The 19353-nt window shown below is 39.2% G+C and overlaps 1 protein-coding gene and 1 pseudogene across 2 annotated transcripts in view; one reads left to right on the top strand and one right to left on the bottom strand.

Moving 5' to 3' along the window:
• bmpr1ab (bone morphogenetic protein receptor, type IAb) overlaps positions 1-5842 on the top strand; it is a 37179-nt gene extending 31337 nt beyond the window's left edge. For both annotated transcript variants that reach the window (XM_016551385.1, XM_016551378.1), the window contains 10 exons: positions 1382-1553; positions 1666-1768; positions 1852-1951; positions 2303-2399; positions 2687-2822; positions 3103-3295; positions 3625-3922; positions 4075-4250; positions 4380-4510; positions 4984-5842. In XM_016551385.1, the coding sequence (XP_016406871.1) occupies positions 1382-1553; positions 1666-1768; positions 1852-1951; positions 2303-2399; positions 2687-2822; positions 3103-3295; positions 3625-3922; positions 4075-4250; positions 4380-4510; positions 4984-5109 (1532 nt within the window). In that variant the 3' untranslated portion in view covers positions 5110-5842. The remainder of the gene's footprint in view (positions 1-1381; positions 1554-1665; positions 1769-1851; positions 1952-2302; positions 2400-2686; positions 2823-3102; positions 3296-3624; positions 3923-4074; positions 4251-4379; positions 4511-4983) is intronic.
• Positions 5843-7155: 1313 nt separating this feature from the next.
• LOC107739323 (multimerin-2-like) lies at positions 7156-14030 on the bottom strand (annotated as a pseudogene).
• Positions 14031-19353: the final 5323 nt, after the last annotated feature.

Genomic DNA, 19353 nt, shown 5'->3' with positions numbered 1-19353 from the left:
ATATATATATATATTTATTTATTTATTTATTTATTTATTTTTCCCTTTTTAATTTTGGGGGGCTATGTGATTTGGTCATGTTTTCATGAGATTCAGCTCACAACTTCTACAAACCTTTCTTTTTTGTTCTCTTCTACCCATTAAACACAATTCTCTGTGTCATATCGGAGATATAGTATTCCCATATTTTTACATATAGTATTACATTCACTGCTCTTTGCTTCTGTCAACAACGCCGTAGAAGCATACAAGCATTTCACAGAAGCAGCTGTAACTGCACTTAAATATGCTTTTTTAGGAGTTTGCCCTGCTTCATTGATTACACTGAATGTGAATGTATTGAAGCAATATCTAACAGAAACAATATATTTATATGAGAATCTCACTGAATTCTCCTGTAGTTTGATTCTCCTGTAGATGTTTAACAAGCGGTTTGTTTATTCTCTTCCTCCGATATTATTGTGCCACGTCCTCTTCATTCCCCAGGCTGATATCAGCTCTCAGGGTTTAAAGCGTCCTGGCTCCACGCTTCTGTTTTATCAGACTGTATATCAGTTTAGTGGTCTCCACCCCAGCAGATATGGCTGGAGGTGTTGCTGTCGTGTAACTCTTCTGATAGCAGGTAAGATCTGCCTACTGGATGGAGTTTGACATTTATATTTGTTTGGATTTGCCCAACTACTGTGGGAAATGAGGCACTGTGATTCAGAGGGACTATCTAGTCTCCATCTAATATTGATGTTAATATTCAGAGAGAGAACTGAAGGAGTCTAAGACGTGGGACGGGTCTGAAGTGCGGCTCTAGTAATGAGATCCTAGGTGTGGAATGTGGTGTTTTACTAAACAGCAGCATGCCTGTTTTAGTGTGGGCTTATTTTGACTGGGTTCAGGCCTGCCCGGACCTGCAGGACGAGCAGCAGGGCTTTAAGAGGAAGCACCCACAGCAATACTAAACACATGAGTCTTTGTGCCTGGGGCAATATGCACCCTGTCTGTCAGTGACAAATGCCCACGCACTCAGACGGATCAGGTTGCAACACAGAGAAATCTGCATGTCTCTCTCTCTTTGTTCCAGTTTTCAATCCTTATCGTCCTCTTTTACTCTGTCTATGGTGATCTGTTTTCCTCACTCCCCCACCTATTTATCTAAGATCCTTAGATTCCTTCCAGTATAATTTAGCACAACATGAAGCGAATAAGAGGGTTTTTGTTTCCAAGTGGCCCAGTGTGGTTTGGTTTTGATTTACAGTTTTACTGCTTTAATAAAATGTTTGATATGACTCCGTGTTTGCGTAATAATGAGCAATAATGATGATTTTATTAGAGACAGTTACATTCTAGGCAGTCTAAAGTCTGATGTCACATATTTCAACCCATCTAGGTGGGCAGAACCCAGACTACATGCTTCATGGCACTGGAGTCAAGCCCGGATCGGATCCAAAGAGACCCCAGGCAGGGGACGGGTCCACCGTGGCCCCAGAGGATGCTGCCCGCTTCCTTAGCTGCTACTGCTCAGGCCACTGCCCCGAAGATGCCACGAACAACACCTGCGTGTGAGTACACTGTATGCTTTTCCTGCTGTTCACACCAGCCACTTTCCACTTCCTTTAACTTCTCATCTAAATGTGAACACTGTGATTAAACGGTCTTTGTGTGTTTACGCAGGACGAACGGCCAGTGTTTTGCTATCATAGAGGAGGATGAGCATGGCGAGGCTATCCTCACCTCTGGCTGCATGAAGTATGAGGGCTCTCACTTCCAGTGCAAGGTAATACATGAACGGCAGAGTGAAGAATAAATGTTTAAGTGCTGAGGCATTATCATTGACTGAATGTGGTAATTGTTGTCCAGGACTCTCCTAATGCTCAGACCAGACGGACCATTGAGTGCTGTTCCACTGATTTCTGTAATAGAGACCTTCAACCCACACTTCCGCCTCATATTCCAGGAAGTAAGTTGCACGTCACTTAAAAAGAATCTAAATATAATAAATATATTTGTGTGTATATACACACTTGTGTTCAAACGTTTGGAGTCTGTAAGATTTTTTTTAATATCTTTGAAAGAAGTCTATTTTGCTTATTACATTACATTAAAAACGAATCTTTTTAAATATTGTAACAATTTAAAATAATGGTTTTCTTTTTTAGTAATATTTTAAAATATAGTTTATTCCTGTAATGGCTAAGCTGAATTTTCAGCAGCGATTACTTTAGTCTTCAGTGTCACATGATCCTTCAGAAATAATTCTAATATGCTGATTTCTTATTATTATCATTTTTTTAATCTCTTTGTAATCCAGAGCCTCCGTTATGGAATGCCCACTTGCTAGCCTTCCTGATCTCCGTGACAGTGTGTTGCTTCACTTTGGTAGCCATAACTGTGGTTTGTTACTACAGGTGAGACTTTTATTTCATAATGACATGTTTATCCAGCTGAAATGTATGAAAGATGCACATCAGTCTGTTAATTATTGACTAGCTCACTGATAACACTGGCAGAGTCACACCTGTTTAAGATAGTCAAGTAAATTTAGCACCTTTTATGTTTGACCTTAATGCGTGGATACATACTGTAGCTCTAGTAGTTACTGATCTGTAATGTTACTGATCCCTTTGTGGAACGGCTTCTGTGATGTAACATCACATTGAATGTGATTATATGATCTGTGTGGCTCTTTGATCAGGTATAAGCTGCAGACGGGACGGAGACGGTACCAGAGAGATCTGGAGCAGGATGAGGCCTTCATCCCTGCAGGAGAGTCTCTCAAAGATCTCATTAGTCAGTCGAGCACTGGCTCTGGTTCAGGGCTCCCCCTGCTGGTGAGGCACTGTACATGTTTTTCATAATAAGAACAGGATTTGAAAAGGTCATTGAAAACAACTAAAATTTCAGAGAATTTTAAAATTGTGGTTTCCAGCTTTAAAAATTAATAAAGTAAATAAATTATTTAATGAATTTAAAAAAACGTCAGGGAAAGGTAATGGAAATTTCTTTAGATAGTATCAATGTTTGTAGTTATGCTCAGATCTAATTTTTTTTTTTTTTTTTGCAACTTTTCTCCATTATGATACATGGTTGTCCAATTATGTCGATTCACAGGTCCAGCGCACTATTGCTAAACAAATTCAGATGGTACGTCAAATCGGGAAGGGGCGGTATGGAGAAGTGTGGCTTGGTCGCTGGAGAGGAGAAAAGGTGGCAGTGAAAGTGTTCTTTACTCGTGAAGAGGCAAGTTGGTTCAGAGAGACAGAGATTTACCAAACGGTGCTCATGAGGCACGAAAATATACTTGGTAAGTTCCATCACTAAAATAGGCCAAAATCAGTAGGGACCCCCATTACATATTGGATATATGCATTTTAATTATTTGATATGATACCATTATGATATCATTAGTCAAACATGTATGTTACATTTGAATTTTATTCAAAATATTTTAATATGAAGGGACAAAGAAACATTTAGCTGGTTCAAGGTAGATTTTTGTTGTAGTATTGTACCCTGATAAAAAACTTTTACAGATTTTATATTTTATTTAATGCCTCTATTTCTGTATGATTGCTGCTGTGATTGTGTTGTGCCTTTTTAACATTCACACTCATTCTTCCTATCTTGCTCCAGGCTTTATAGCTGCAGATATTAAGGGCACGGGCGCATTCACGCAGCTTTTCCTCATTACGGACTACCATGAGAACGGTTCTCTCTATGATTATCTGAAATACACCACCCTGGACACACAGGCTCTGCTGAGGCTGGCCTATTCTGCAGCCTGCGGCCTGTGCCACCTCCACACAGAGATCTACGGCACGCAGGGCAAACCTGCCATCGCTCACAGAGACCTGAAGAGCAAAAACATCCTCATAAAGAAGAATGGCACCTGCTGCGTCGCTGATCTGGGCCTGGCTGTGAAATACAACAGGTGAAGACACTCTTGCAACACACGCCCAGACATGCATGCAAACACACTGGCAATGAAAAGAAAAGCATCATAGAAGCATACTCCATTTACAGCTAGTATGCAACCATTTACAATGCACTGACCACATACTTTGCTTTTTTTTTTTTTTTTAGTGATACCAATGAGGGGGATGTCCCTCTGAGCACAAGGATGGGGACACGGCGGTACATGGCACCAGAGATCCTGGATGAGACCCTAAATAAGAACCAATTCCAAGCGTACATAATGGCTGATATTTACAGCTATGGTCTCATTGTTTGGGAGATGGCCCGCCGATGCGTGACAGGAGGTGAGTTGTGCGTGTGTTATGTGAGTGTATGTGAGGTTATGATAATGTGTACACATTTCAAAGCAAGTTTATGTCTCTCCTTTCTGAATATGTGATGGATTTGTTTTAATAATGGTATTTTATGTGCAGGTATTGTTGAGGAGTATCAGTTGCCATACTGGGACATGGTACCTTCAGAACCGTCCTACGAGGACATGAGGGAAGTGGTATGTGTTAAAGGCATGCGGCCAGTGGTGTCTAACCGCTGGAACAGTGATGAGGTAAGATCTAGCATTGCAGTTTAGTTCAACATTGCTCTGTTTGAATACGTTTTTGAATAACTCAAAAATTTGGGTTTGGCTAAGCTGAATTTTTAGGAGGTATTACTCCAGTTTTCAGTGTCGCATGAACCTTCAGAAATCATTCAAATATGCTGATTTGGTGCTCATGAAACATTTCTTAATTCAGGATTCTTTGAATAGTAAATTGGAAAGAACATTTTATTTGAAATAGAATTTTTTTAACAATGTAAAAGTCTTCAAGTTAAAAGTCAATCAGTCTTATATGCTTATACAAACTTAATTATGTCAACATGTTGGAATACATTAGCCATATAGTTGACCTCATTGCTAACGGATATGTGCTAAAAGCCACAAAACTTTTGAAACTTTAAACATCACTGCTTTGTAACAGACTATTTTATAGTGTAAAATGCAACCTTAAAACAATTGTGTTTTGTTTTGTCTCCACACAGTGCTTACGGGCCATGCTAAAGCTCATGTCTGAGTGCTGGGCACGCAACCCAGCCTCTCGCCTCACAGCTCTTCGAGTCAAGAAAACACTCGCCAAAATGGTTGAATCACAGGATATCAAAATATGATCAGTTTTCCCTCCAATGCCAGTCTGAGAGAAATCATGGAGATATTGATGCTCACTTTTATGAATTATTGCCTCAGTTCCTAAACAGACCTGTGGGAGTGCTGTCATGTAGCACCCTCTGCTGGACAGTGTGTGCCATAACAGACCCACGAGGAACGAAGGACAGCAGTTCTGCAGGCATCGGTACTCACATCATCCCCATCGCCACCATTTTTTCCTTCTTCAGGCACTCTTTTATATATTGGGAGAGAATTGAAGAACATGTGGTGCTTTCTGTGAAAGCTGTGTAATATGATACATCTGCATGGAGGAGTGGCATGGTGCCAGCAGTAATGGAGCCCTGTGGGAGAAGGCTTGAGGATTGACCCTCTGTTATTGACTGACTTGGGAGGCGGACATATTTGGGTTGATATTCGGACTAAACCCCCAACTGTATGCTTGGGATATGCTCAAGATATGTGTGGCTAGCGTCACAAAAATGGCAACACTGCATTTGGATCCTGTGCAGCTGTGGCCACTGAAACATCAAGAGTGAACGCTCCCTATTTAATTCAAATGACCCATATTATGATATATGTATAAAACAAAAAATGTCCCATAAACTACATGTTGATATTTTAATTAATAGCCTTTTTGAAAAAGTATTTCTTCAACTGCTTTCCTTTCTGAGAATTTGTCCATCAGATGTTCAAATACAAAACTGAGTGTTAGCAATAAGGTATTCTATTTGAAACCTTCCCGTTTTGTGAAGACTGGGAATGTACTCACTGTTAGGAATAGAAAGTTCAGGTATGATGACAGGAGTAATTTGATCATCACCCCATGTTTGGCCTGAAGAACTGAAGTATGACTGGTCAAATATTGCCAACACCGCTGCGGTATGAGATCTGTTTATCTAGAAGATATGGTGATTTTTCAATCTCTCAGAATGGCAGCTCTGATCTGACTTATTGCAGGTGTGTCCGTGCAGATGTATGCCCACTGCCCCCGAATGCTTCATAAACGTTGTTGTATTATATCCAATAGCCTTCGAGTCAACCTCACTATATCACATCTGATTCATCAGTGTCAGATTGGATTGCCGTTTTCAATGCCTCATTTAAACAGTTTTGCCTTGAATCTAATGTTGTGACGCTTGGGAATCATGTGACTCATAAATGTCTAATGTGATAGAATAATGCAAATGCATGTGCTATTTATTCATGTCATGTCATATAGTATGAATTACTGTGGTAAGATATTTTTACTTGCAGGACTATTAACACTGTTCTTGTAACTTGTGACTTTCTCAGTGTTTTACAGAGCAGCTCAACCTTTCAAATACTAAATTTATGACTATAAGATGAAATTCTACATTTAATAACTTCCTATGAAAGTGTGGGTGAATTATCATTATTTGTCTTTGATATAATGTGTAAAACTAGTCCCTTTATCTGTAATTTACTGAAAAGTCAGGACAGACAACTTAAGTTCACCTTTCATATACATGAAAATTGTTAGCACTATACAGGTTACCTGTACAAAATACAGGTTTAACGTCAAAACCAGGGTACTTTGCCTGGAAAGACAAGTTGGTCATTTCTGCCTTGAAGATCAGGTTATATCATTGGGGTGCATTTAAATAAGTTATTATAGCAGACTGGGAAATATAAATTATACAGGTACAAAAACCTTTGCTTTGCATTGAAGATTCAGATCTCCCATTGCTTGTGTGTCTTTTCTTATTGTTTGGGCTGCAGTTGTGCTCAAGCCTATTCTGCCCATTACAATCATGCCAGTTAGCGAAAATCACATTTGAACTCATTTAAGCTCATCTGGCTTGATAAATGACTACACAATGCTTTTGACTTAATTGTTTAATGTGTAAGGAAACATGTAAAATGGCCTGAATAATATTAACATTTTTTTTTTTAATTGTGCACAATATCTGGTTTTAAGAGAGGTGCCTTATGTTTACCAAGAAAATCTGTTCTGTACACAGAATTAGTCCAATGTATCAGTTTTTTTAAGTAAATTGCCTTATTTTAGTACACAAACATTGTTTAAATCTTGATTGACATTTGCATTTAATGTGATCATTTGAATGCATGATTTGCAGGATGTCCATTTTTTGTACAGAGTTTCCCTCACTATTGGTACCTTTAGTTTATTCATATTGCCTCATAGAAACTGGTTCCATTATGTATTCCTTGCCTTATTATTAGATCCTCCACAGATCAACAGAAGGACTGGTGGTATCTAACTGTTTCTGTTATATAACTGTCTTCCTCTTATTTCTTTAACTTACCTTGTTTTCTCAATATTATTCCAAAATCAGTTACAAAACATAATATTTCAACAGGTATTTTTGGCACCTTCAAGAAGAGGCTGCATGCATACAAAATACAGCATGTCTGCAAGTGATGCACAGTGCGTCAGACTCAAACGTATCCTCCCATTCCTTTGTTGCTCACGCATTTCTCTTCACAGCATGTCCTTGTGCTCTGTAATGAAGAGCAATAGTCCAGACAGTGTGTTGTCCCAAGGCTGCGCTTTTCGTAATGATCCATGCATCAATTCTAATGTAACTGTCTCCCCTTGCCGAAGCTCCAGCAGGGAGGCTCGGCTAACTGGTCCCCTTTTTTCCCCTTGTTCCTGTCTGAGAGTAGCCACTGGAACTCCACTGCGCTTCAGTACAGCCAATGAAAGGCCTCTCTCAAAGTCTAAGGTCACTAAGAAGAGAGAGAATCCAGTCTCAGTTGCCTGGAACACCCCTGATGTAGGATTAAAAGTACCACCATAGTTCACAGCCATGTTTTTCGATGTGAGCTCCCTATTTGGTCCTCTTCTGTTGTCCAGGCTTGTGATGAACACCACAGGGGAATGTGGTAACTGAGCATGTTCTGAAGAGATGAAATTATATGATTTTTAGGTAAAAAGTATTATTTTCAGATAGAGAAAAAATGCTTTGTCATGATGTAGTTTTAGTGTTGTCCATTGAGGGGCAGTGTTGTATGTCCACTATGCCTTTCAGTACCAAATTACTACTTCATTCATGTTCAAAACTAATGGCAAATTAAATAACTGTATTAATAAGATATCTTACCTCTTTCTATGTATCTTTTTCTTCGTCCACTGGAAGACTTTTCTTCTCTTTTGATCAGATCTTCTTGCTTTTGGCTCCCCCTTCTCTTGCCTTCTTTCTTTCTCACCAGTCTCCAAACTTCATCTAGATTCAGGCTTCTAGTCGAGCTGGCTAGTTCTTCTGTATTACTGAACAGGTTTTGAAACATGTTCAAATGATCCTCCAGGGTCTGACGTAGGGATGCTATATTTGCCTGCAGTTCTAGAACAGAACCACCAGAAGGCCCAGTGCAGTTGCCACAGCGCTCTTCCAACATGGTTATTGTACCTGCTAATTGCTCCACCTCTTTTCCCAGACTCCAGAAGTCACTGACTGAATAATCAACATCCTCCTCTCCAATTGTAGGGTCTGGTAAAGAGGACTGGTAACTTTCAGGGTCCCTCGCCTGGTTATTTGTACCGGGCCCCTCTAAGTATGCCACTGGGTCATCGCTATTCATCTCATCCCCGTCAGGATGCTTTCTCCGAAGGGAGGCCAGAATCCTATCATGTGTTTCAATCGTTTGCTGCATCACAGCCATTCTCTGTAAAAGATCTGGGATACTGAGGTCTTTCTTTTGGCTATGTGACCAGCGTAAGAATTCCAAGACCTCCTCTCCGAGTAGCACTTCCAGGACTTCAGAATGGCGTACAGCATCATTCAGGAGGGAAGAGAAGGTGGCTGATAAGCCTCGAATTTCATTTGACTTGTCCTCATCCCGCTGTCTCAGGCCTTGGATCTCTTGCTGGCTGTCCAGGAGTGAAGCCTGTAGCTGGGACATAGTGTCTTGAAGACTCCTGCTTCTGCCCTGCTCAAAGGCCAATGACTCCTTTATATTCAGCAGGCCCTGATGAAGATCCTCCATTTCGGTGGCCTGAATCCTTTCTAGATCTGCCTCCTCAAGTGCAAGTTGGTTCTCTTTTGCTAACTGTGTCACATTAGCCACCTCCAGCTCCAACTTAGCTAGTGAACTGCCAATCAATTTACAGCTAGAGGCTTGCTCTGCAATTACTGAATCATTTCTATGTAGTTGTTGGTAAATGCTGTCCAGGTCAAACTCAATTTCTCTCAACTGACCCTCATGTGCATATAGGTTAGCTGTAAGCTCGCCAACACTGTTGAGCACCCTGACACGAGTAGCCTCCACCTCCAGACCTGTCTCTGCAAAGTGGACCTCAGTGCGTTGTTTGACCTTCTCTAGGCTCTGTCCCAGGTTCAGTAGGTCTCTTTGCAGAGCCCGGACAGCTCTATCAGAGTCCTTAGAAGTCTCAGACAAGCTGCTGAGCTTCACAGAGTTACCTTGTGCCTTCTCATGTAGTTGAGTGATGGCCTCCCACACTCCTGACTCCTGTGTTGGCTTGCCTCCACTTGGATTGACAAACTCAGCACGTTCTCTCTGCAGTGCGCCTTCCAGCTTCCTCTGGCCAAGTCTCACCTCCTCAACCAATTCAGATAGAGACTAGAGATTCACCTGTTGATATAACACACAATTTGTTCATTTATGCACTCTTTTTATGTGTTGGGATTTTTGAGTAGCCATTTCAAGGAGTCCTGGCGAATGAATGACCTGTGTATCATGATTTTGACCGATCTGATCATCCATCTCTTCCTTCAGTTTTGTTAGGTTGTGTTTCAGCAGTTCTTGCTGGGCCTGAAAGGCCCTCTCCATCTGGTCTTTCTGTGTATCCAATTGGGTTTTCATATGACTGATCTGGAGATGACTGGGCTCTAGTCTCTGCTCGATAAGTCCACTGTGACTTTCGCCTCTGTTCATGGACCTGTTGTCTTCCTTTTCCATCCGCAGTTGCTGCAAGTCCTGAGACAATGCGTGCACCTCACTGGACAGATGCTTCAGTGTTTGATTGAAGCTTTCCACTGTGTTGGCTTGCCTCCACTTGGATTGACAAACTCAGCACGTTCTCTCTGCAGTGCGCCTTCCAGCTTCCTCTGGCCAAGTCTCACCTCCTCAACCAATTCAGATAGAGACTAGAGATTCACCTGTTGATATAACACACAATTTGTTCATTTATGCACTCTTTTTATGTGTTGGGATTTTTGAGTAGCCATTTCAAGGAGTCCTGGCGAATGAATGACCTGTGTATCATGATTTTGACCGATCTGATCATCCATCTCTTCCTTCAGTTTTGTTAGGTTGTGTTTCAGCAGTTCTTGCTGGGCCTGAAAGGCCCTCTCCATCTGGTCTTTCTGTGTATCCAATTGGGTTTTCATATGACTGATCTGGAGATGACTGGGCTCTAGTCTCTGCTCGATAAGTCCACTGTGACTTTCGCCTCTGTTCATGGACCTGTTGTCTTCCTTTTCCATCCGCAGTTGCTGCAAGTCCTGAGACAATGCGTGCACCTCACTGGACAGATGCTTCAGTGTTTGTTTGAAGCTTTCCAGCACTGGTTGAAGCTGACTCATCATAGTTGACATTAACTGATGCATCGACAGCAGAATGGATGAATCAAGGAATGGCAAAGGCTGAGAGGTAGGGATCCCTTCTCTGGCACCTGGAATTTTGATAACAAGCCACTCTAATGTTGAAGACATACCATTTTTATGCATTTCAGATGTTATTAATTGAAAACAGTGGAAGAAAACTCAGCTTGTTATTTGTGTGCCATATTATATACACATTTAAAATGACTTCATGCCTATATCAGCATATTGATTCCTCACACAACCACAGAAATAGCTTTAAATCGCTGAGCTCATGCAGACAGTCTCCTTGCCAGAACCCTCGTCCCTAGAGGATATCACTGTGCCTGACGGGCCCTGCATGAGCTTTTATGGTGTTTTCATCAGAAATAAATAACCCTTTCCTTACATGCCTCCTAAACAAACACATCTCACTATGTCGCTGAATATCTGACTAACTACAGCTAATGCATTTTTAATGGATGTTCCTTCTGTATTTGCATTTAAGCAGAATGAGCTCGGTGGTGATAACATTTTCTTTGAATGAGGCTAGATTCCAGGAGAAGCTATAAACCTCTTTCCAATCATCTATTCTATGACTCATCTTGAGCATGTGGTTCACTGATGACTTTTTGCCCCGTCTCCTTCCGTCTATGGGTGATCACATCATGGTGGAGTTCGTTTATAAGAAAGAGAGGATATCCTCCAGAAGAAGACGTCATTGTTCAAGTAGTCAAGCCGTTCACTTTTTGATGGTGAAATCTCACAGTATGGATACTGTAATGTGTCAGACTAAATGTTTTTCCTTGCGTACCTAGGTTTGCTGGCCACAGACTTGGCATCTTACCAACAGGACTCTGGTTTGGTGAATAACCATGAATGGGAGCCTCCTGTAGAGGTTTGTCAGCCCAGTTTGCATCTTCTATTTGGTCAGTCCCCATTTTACCTCCTAGAGAAGAACAAACACATTTTGTTTGGAAGGAGAATGTGGGAAGCAAGTTAACCACAACATCTCAAGTTTGAGGGTAAATATTGGGCCCACGCATATGCCCATATGCCCTTTAGACCTTAAAGATTTTCAAACATCTAATCTAGAAGATTACAGTGCTTAAAATACTCCACGAAAGTTATATTTAATGACCCGATATTACAGAATATTATGTAACCAAAAATAATTTTTACTAAGAGTTTTTTTTTTTTTTTTTTTCATGATATAAGGCTTAAAATATTTGGCACACATGAGACTCTTGTAAACAAGCACACCAACTTCAAAGTTTAAGTAAAATATTACATTGATTAATGTGATTTAAACTGCAAGAGTGATGAATAGATTAAATAACATATTAGACTGTTTCATGACTTCTACAAAGGCATGAGGGCACAAAGGATAGCTTCTGATAACAGTCTGGGAAAATTTTCTTCCATCAAAATATTCATCTGCCAGATATTTTGGATATGTGGAGAACATGACTAAGTTGTTGTTATTCTTAAACACGATTGTTTGCATTGCTTCTCCAGCTATCCAGTGCCAGCTGACTGTCCCTTTCCTGCTGAAGGACACTCACTGAGCCAAAGGCTTACTGGATATTTCCTCTGTTTGTCAGAAAGGTTGTTTTAAAAAGCAAACTTGCAGAAAAAGAAAAGGTATGAAAGGTTAAAGGTAAAGCCAGACTTGCCTGAACTGCCATTGTCATTAATCGCAGACTTTAAAGCATGCTTCTCATCCTCTGGAGGTTTGCCTGGAAAATAAAGATAAAGAGGAAGCAGCAGATGAGTCACCAAAACTGGATGGGCTACTCAACTGATGTGTTCCTTTTAAAGTGGCCTATTGTATACATATGTTTTTGTTGTGTAAAAATGACACTGAAATTGTTCGTATTTGCATATAATGTTACATTTTTCCAGGCAGTTGTGCCCTCCATATCCTGGGCAACATTTAAAGTGCATAGACGAGAGTGCCATCTGCTTCTGCTTGTATACAGGCTGTGAGGACTGCCTATACGTGATTATCATCATCATCATCATCATTCCGAAAGCAAACCAAAGCAGAAACGTATGATCTGAGGTTGTTTGAGTTTATGTGACTTACGTGATGATTTGGCAGTCAGGAGCTCCATCAGAACAGGGGTTCACAGATTTCACAGTTTGAGTCTCCGTAGTGCAGAGTACGGCTGTGGTGACCATACGGTGATTTACATATGCACACCAGTTTCTGGCAGGAGAGAGGAGGTTTGGGAAGATAAAACATGAAATTAAAAAGAAAGACAAGGGAAGTGTGTAAGTTGAGAGCATGAGATTACAGGCAATCACAGACTGATGAAGATAAATGCTCTCGAGTCCCTATTTTTTCCTGTTGTACCCTTCCCAACATGCTCGGGGCTAGATATAATTGCTGAGCAAACGGTTTTATATGTCCTTCTATTGGCAAGTTCGTTGTGTTTGTTTTTAGCTTTCTGTTATATCAGAGAGAATCTGATGAGCCCACATTGATTACCATGTTTTCACATCCTCAATCTTATTTTGGCAAGTCTGTGCTTTTTTTGTGGTGTAGTATTTCGTAAACATACAATAAAGTATATATTTAGCAAAAAATGACCCAGTTGGAGAAGTTGTCAAACACTGAAAGGTATGTTTGGTGGCTACTCTTCTCAATTGCTCAAAAGTTGTGTAATAGCATTGTAGTGGCCTCATTTCCCAACAGTGATTAACACTATAATTGCTGATAATGTATAAACCGTGTTGAATGAGCACAGAGTGCTGTTCTCATTTTGAACATTATAAGAGCTGACAGAAAAGTATATAAACAGGATTTTCCATGTCAGTTCTCTTTCTTTCTGCTGCCTGTGTTGTTCATGCACAGTTTATTCCCCTCAAATGACTTGGATGCTTTTCTTAGAGGCTGTTCACATGGCATGTGTTCCTGCATATGCAAAGATTTCATGTGCTTCTATGGGACACATGATGCATTCTTTTTCACAACACAGCAATGCATCCTGTGTGAATGGTGATCTTTGATCTCTGTGATTTTTCAATATTTTTCAGCATCCCCTGTCAAAGGATCAGTGTTTTTAAGATGGCTTGTCAAGGTAAAAACTCTTAAAACATGTTTCCATTCTTTTCTAGCTGTTTTCAAATGCAAGAACACGTCCTGTATGAACGACCCCTTACTCATGCTTTTTCAACTGACCTTCCGTTGTGCATCCGCTGCAGAAACAAAGAGATTAGATAGCGGTGGGCTGTCCTGTTTCCTCTCGTTGCCACCTTGAACCAATGGCCCTTTTGTCCAGTAAAACATCAGCCCCTATTCAGACACTGATTCGGTCATAGTTTGGCTGAATGCTAGTCCTGTCTGCCGCTTTATGGCCACTGTGGGTCTCCATGTACCCACATCCCTTCATCAGTCTACCTTTCTTTTATCTTTACCCCTCTTTTTTCTCTCTTTTATTTTCCTTTAAATACCTAAACACTTTTGATTAGCACTCCTCCTATGTCTTTTCTGGACACAGCTGTTGCTCATTTTCTTTTGTTCTGGTCCAGACTGAAAGGTAAATGCCCTTGAAAACTGCTGTAGGGGTACCTGTCCTCTGCCTCGGTGTTATGCTGTACTGAGCATGCTCAGTCCGGTCTAATTCCTCTCTCATTAAATCTAATCCTTAAGAAATCAGCATAGAGCTCCCAAAGAAAGTTACTGTGTGTGTTACCAGGGCTGAAATACAAATCTGAGAGAGCTGATTAGAAGTGGACGGCTAAACATTTGCATCACAAGACCCTTCCTAAATATATCCTCTCGTCACAGTATGAATTGGATTTCACACTGAGTTGGAACTCAGTCACTCCATAATACTTTCCCAGCAATTGTTTTAGATTAGATCACTGAAGCCCTAACTTGTAGTTTCATTGTAAGATTACTGTAATCAAGTCTCCCGGGCAAATTCATTTCAGAACAAAGGGAGAATACAATGGACTTTAGTCAGGGTAAACGGCATATTTAATATGATACTAATGAAAACAGGGGTGTGTGGGATACATGTACAGGCCATTCAATGGTTTGTTCTATACTATACTATATGTACTATAGTGTTGATCATTTAGCCTAAAAATAAACAAATAAATTAGAGTACATATAATACCACTCAAAAGTTTGGACTTGAATTAGTTTTTCATGGTCTTAAAAAGGTTTGTTAAATATTATTAGTTTAGTATTTTACATGCAATTTGTTTTGTATACGAAAAGAATTGCTTATGTATGAATTACAAAGGAATTTTTTAATTACCTTAATAAAAAAAAGCACATTATAATAATCAAAATTTCTTAATAACTTACTATTATTTATATACTTTTATAAATTATTTTAATAAAATTATTTTATTTTTTTTATGAATGGGTTGGGCCAGGCAGGGGACAGCAACCAGCAAAAGGAAGAGAGAATGATTAGAGTTGTGACTGGCTACTTTGATTTGGAAAACATTAACAAATAAAATTGTTTTGATTTATAGCCATATAATTTAATATAGTTAAATATAGTATAACTTGAAAAGACAAATATATTAACACATATAAAAATACATATATATTTATATAAATAACATATATATTTTACACAACATTTTTATCATTTATGCACATATTAAATATTCAGACCTGATTCACACACAATTTTATATATAGTTGTAAATATATACACTGTAAAAAATCACTGTAAATTTACAGCGTAAAACTAAATTTTTTTAAGAAATGTTTTTTCTCAAATTCATACACACAGAACATGCAGTAATAATATTTAAATAGTCTTTTTGTGGTTTAATATTCACCTACACTAATCCACATCGCACTATTCTGGGTTGTAACTAGTACAAATACAACATTAGGCTGTGGAAGTATAGCCTACTATCTTGGAAATGCAGAAAACAGGCTTTCTTCAGCTGTCCTTAAGGCTTGCATTGTCCTGTTTGCAATTGGCTAAGAAAGGAAAAACATATATATAAAGTCCACAGTTTTATGATAAGCTATGAAATCCTTATAATCAAGTGATGATAAACTTACTCTTTTTAAATAAGTAACGTTAGTGAAATTAATTAGCTCCATCCCTAATCCTGACAGTCTGGCATTGTCTTGTCAAAGTGCTCACTGTACATATTGTGCTCATAACACAATTTACTTTATGATATAAACATAACAACATTACAATATAAAGTTAAAACTTAATAAGAATTCATTTAAACTTTGATTTCGTATAAAGTCCCAGCTTTCACAGCTTACTAGCGATATCGCTAGCTATTAATAGTCTGATACTGGTGGCTAATTCAACTGTCAACATAATGCTAATGACCAAAAAACATACAGAAACAACTGTTCAGTCTTTATACAGTCTATGGTCTTACCTGTGAAAGATAATACCCCGAGATATGTTTTTTTTTATTGTGCGACGGTTTGTAGATGCCCAAGCTGCCGACGAGTCAGGTATGTTTTCGCCTTTCCCTATATGAGAGTTATGGTGAACTGCTCGCACCAATATGGCGGCGACGTTGACGTGCCGTTGAGGGGCCAATGAGGCGTCTAGGTATTTATTATGTCTATGATCCTAGCAACGACAACCGCGATAAAAATCTATTGAGAAAAGAAGCAAACCACTTACAAGCTGCTGTCCTCTTCTGTTCGACTGCCTCTTCTGTATATCAAATGTATATCACATTGCATTAACTACAGTATAGGCTACTTTATATAAAACATAAAAATATTACATTAGATTAGGGACAGATATATTACAAAGATGTCACATTATATTATAATATAGGCTATATGTAATAAATAGGTTTAATGCAGATGGGATGGATGAGTCTGCATTCCATTAGTATGTGTGTGTGTGTGTGGAGGAGAGGAGGGTCTCAGTGAGTTTGTGCTCCAGTCTGCTGAGGAGCTGTGAGAGTGTACATGGAAGCAGCTGCGAATGTGAGATTCACGATTGATAAAAAATGCTGCAAAAATGGTGCAGGGAATGAAACCTGGGGTGTGGTGAAAGAGAGAGTTTTATGGTATTGCAGACCTGAACGGGACAAAGTAAAAGCTCATAAAAACAATGACAAGATCAGTGTGCACTAATATTTCAGGTGTATTATTATCATAATAATACATTATGATACACTGTCTTGCACATATTTTTTTTCTATTTAATTCAATAAAGTCCAACATGCTAATTATACATACTATTAACAATGTAACAAGTAGTAATTTGTAACAAAAATGGTGCTGTTAATAATTTATTATTAATGCATAAAAATGCATTGTGCACTACAATGCTGCAGAAATGCCATTTTCAGGCAAAGATTTGCTTTTCTACCCTTTTTGACACATTTCCTGCACGCATTCATGTGTGTAAGAATAAGTTATTTTCCTGTTATTTACCTGTCCAATACAATATAATAATTCCAACTTCATCAACTAACCGTCTAGACACAATATTGTCCTGTTGTTAATGTGCATGTGTATTAGAGAGAAAGTAAGCAGGGGCATATAGAGCGGATCAGCTGAGTACTGCAGCATTTACTCCCTCCCTCTCTGCTCTCCCCATCTCCATGCGTGTGTGCCGATGCAGCAGGATTTGCCTGGTTGTGAGTGGACTGTGATGACTAACCCTCACCATCCCTCTACGCCACCATAGACCGCGAGAGAGAGATTGAGAAATGAGGTGCAGTGCTCATGTTATGTCATAGGCTTGCAGCCCCATAGCGTCTGCTTATGCTCATCAGCACAGAAATGAACAGATGGCGTAGAGAGAACATGACAGAGGTAGAAAATACAAACTACAAACACAATTCAACGCAAAACCATGACTATGTGTAGTATTCATTGCATTCTCACCTGGATGGAATGCATCTCAAAATGAGCTATACACCATAGAGAGTTCAAGAAAACACTTGAAACGTTCTGTCCTTGATGTCATTTTCATCACCTATAACCTGACAGTTGTAATCTTACCTAATCCAATCAGATCAACAATCAACCCAGCATGCATTTGGGTGTGATGTAATCTTTATAAGCACTTCTCCACCAAGGTCACCTGTGCAGAGGTCACAGGCCTGCAAACCTGCTCTCACTCTAGTGCATGTATTGTCAGGGGGTTTCAGAGTGCTTAAATGGCATTTTGTGCACCAGGGCGTGAATTCAATACTCAGGTTGATTGTTACGAAGGCAGGTTACTTATTCTCCGTTTGGGAGAGAGAAAGCTACTGCATTTGGTACTATGAATGGCCTTTGATCCCGAACTGTATGTTCTGAAGATGCAGTGTCGTCATCATCGTTGTTTGACACAGTGGCGATCTCCTCAACTGCTGGTGCAAACGCTTTATCTACAAGCAGCTCAAATTCATCCAGCAAACTGATATGAAAAAGTCCGTTTGAAAAGCAAACAGTGCAGATAGACTTTGCCATGAAATAAAGAGATCTCCCTTAAGGCACATACAGAAAGAACGCAGGAGAGCAGATGTGCTCAGCCATGCAGAATCTACTGAAAACTGAGCTTTCACATAAAGAAAGAGAGTGAGAGAAGAGAACTCTAAGAACAGAGATGGACAGACTAATGTATACATATAAATGAAAGACAGAGTAATATGAAAGCAGTTTGCATCTAAATATTACACAATCTATGTGATGAATTTTTAAATGCTTGATGACAGCAAGGCTCTAATATATGTAAGAGAATGATATTGAGGGTATTTGTAAGACTGACAGACAAACTCTTTGAAGCGTAGTGTCATTGCCTGTTAATGAAGCATTTGGTATCTTATCTGCTTTGAAGTGGTGCTGGAATTTCTGTCTGTGAATAGAGACATAAACAGGTTTAAATAATGACATTAGACTGATATCAAGACTTAAAGGGGTCCTATTATGCGTTTTCACTTTTTCAACTTTAGTTAGTCTGTAATGTTGCTGTTTGAGCATAAAAAAGATCTGCAAAGTTACAAAGCTCAAAGTCCACTTCAAAAGGAGATATTTTATTTAACAGAAATCACTTTTCAAAAACTACAACGAACAACTCGTTTGGACTACAACGCATATTTTCCAGGATTTGTGATATCACAAATATCGACGAATGGGACGAGACCGGGTTGAGCTGCACTAGAGAATGCAGCGAGTGTTATCACTATGTCGGAAACACGCTAGCTTTCTCAAGTCATGCCAGACTGGGGACAGAGAGGTGTTGTAATGTAAAATATGTGAAAAAATAATGTTTTTCGAACAACCTAGTATGAGAGCCTGTTCTAGTACACCCCCAAAACAAAATCAAGACTTTGTAAAAGAGCATAATAGGACCCCTTTAACTCCTGATATTTTACAAAAACAGTCTAAATATGGCAATTACTACCATTTGGGGTCAGTGTTTTTTCTTTTTTCTTTTTTTATCAAATAATGTTATTTAGCAAAGACATTAAATTTTTAAAAACTGACAGTAAAGACTTTTTACATACTAAAAAAAAATCAAATAAATGTTGTTCTTTCAAACCATCTTTTCATTAAAGAATCCTGAAAAAAAAAATATCAGGGTTTCCACAATATTATCATTTTTAACGTTTATAATTAAATGATGTTTTATTAACAAGGTTCGGGAGGAGCACGATCAGATAATCAACCATTTCGGCACAGGTGGAACTCGTTTAGTTAATCAGCTTAACTAGCACAATACGTATATATATATATATATATATATATACAGACAACTTACA

The sequence above is a fragment of the Sinocyclocheilus rhinocerous genome, unplaced genomic scaffold (genome assembly GCF_001515625.1).
Source record: "Sinocyclocheilus rhinocerous isolate Xijiao unplaced genomic scaffold, SAMN03320098_v1.1 scaffold251, whole genome shotgun sequence".
NCBI lineage: Eukaryota > Metazoa > Chordata > Actinopteri > Cypriniformes > Cyprinidae > Sinocyclocheilus > Sinocyclocheilus rhinocerous.
The sequence above is the reverse complement of the archived record's forward strand: the minus strand, read 5'-3'. Positions and strand labels throughout refer to the sequence as shown.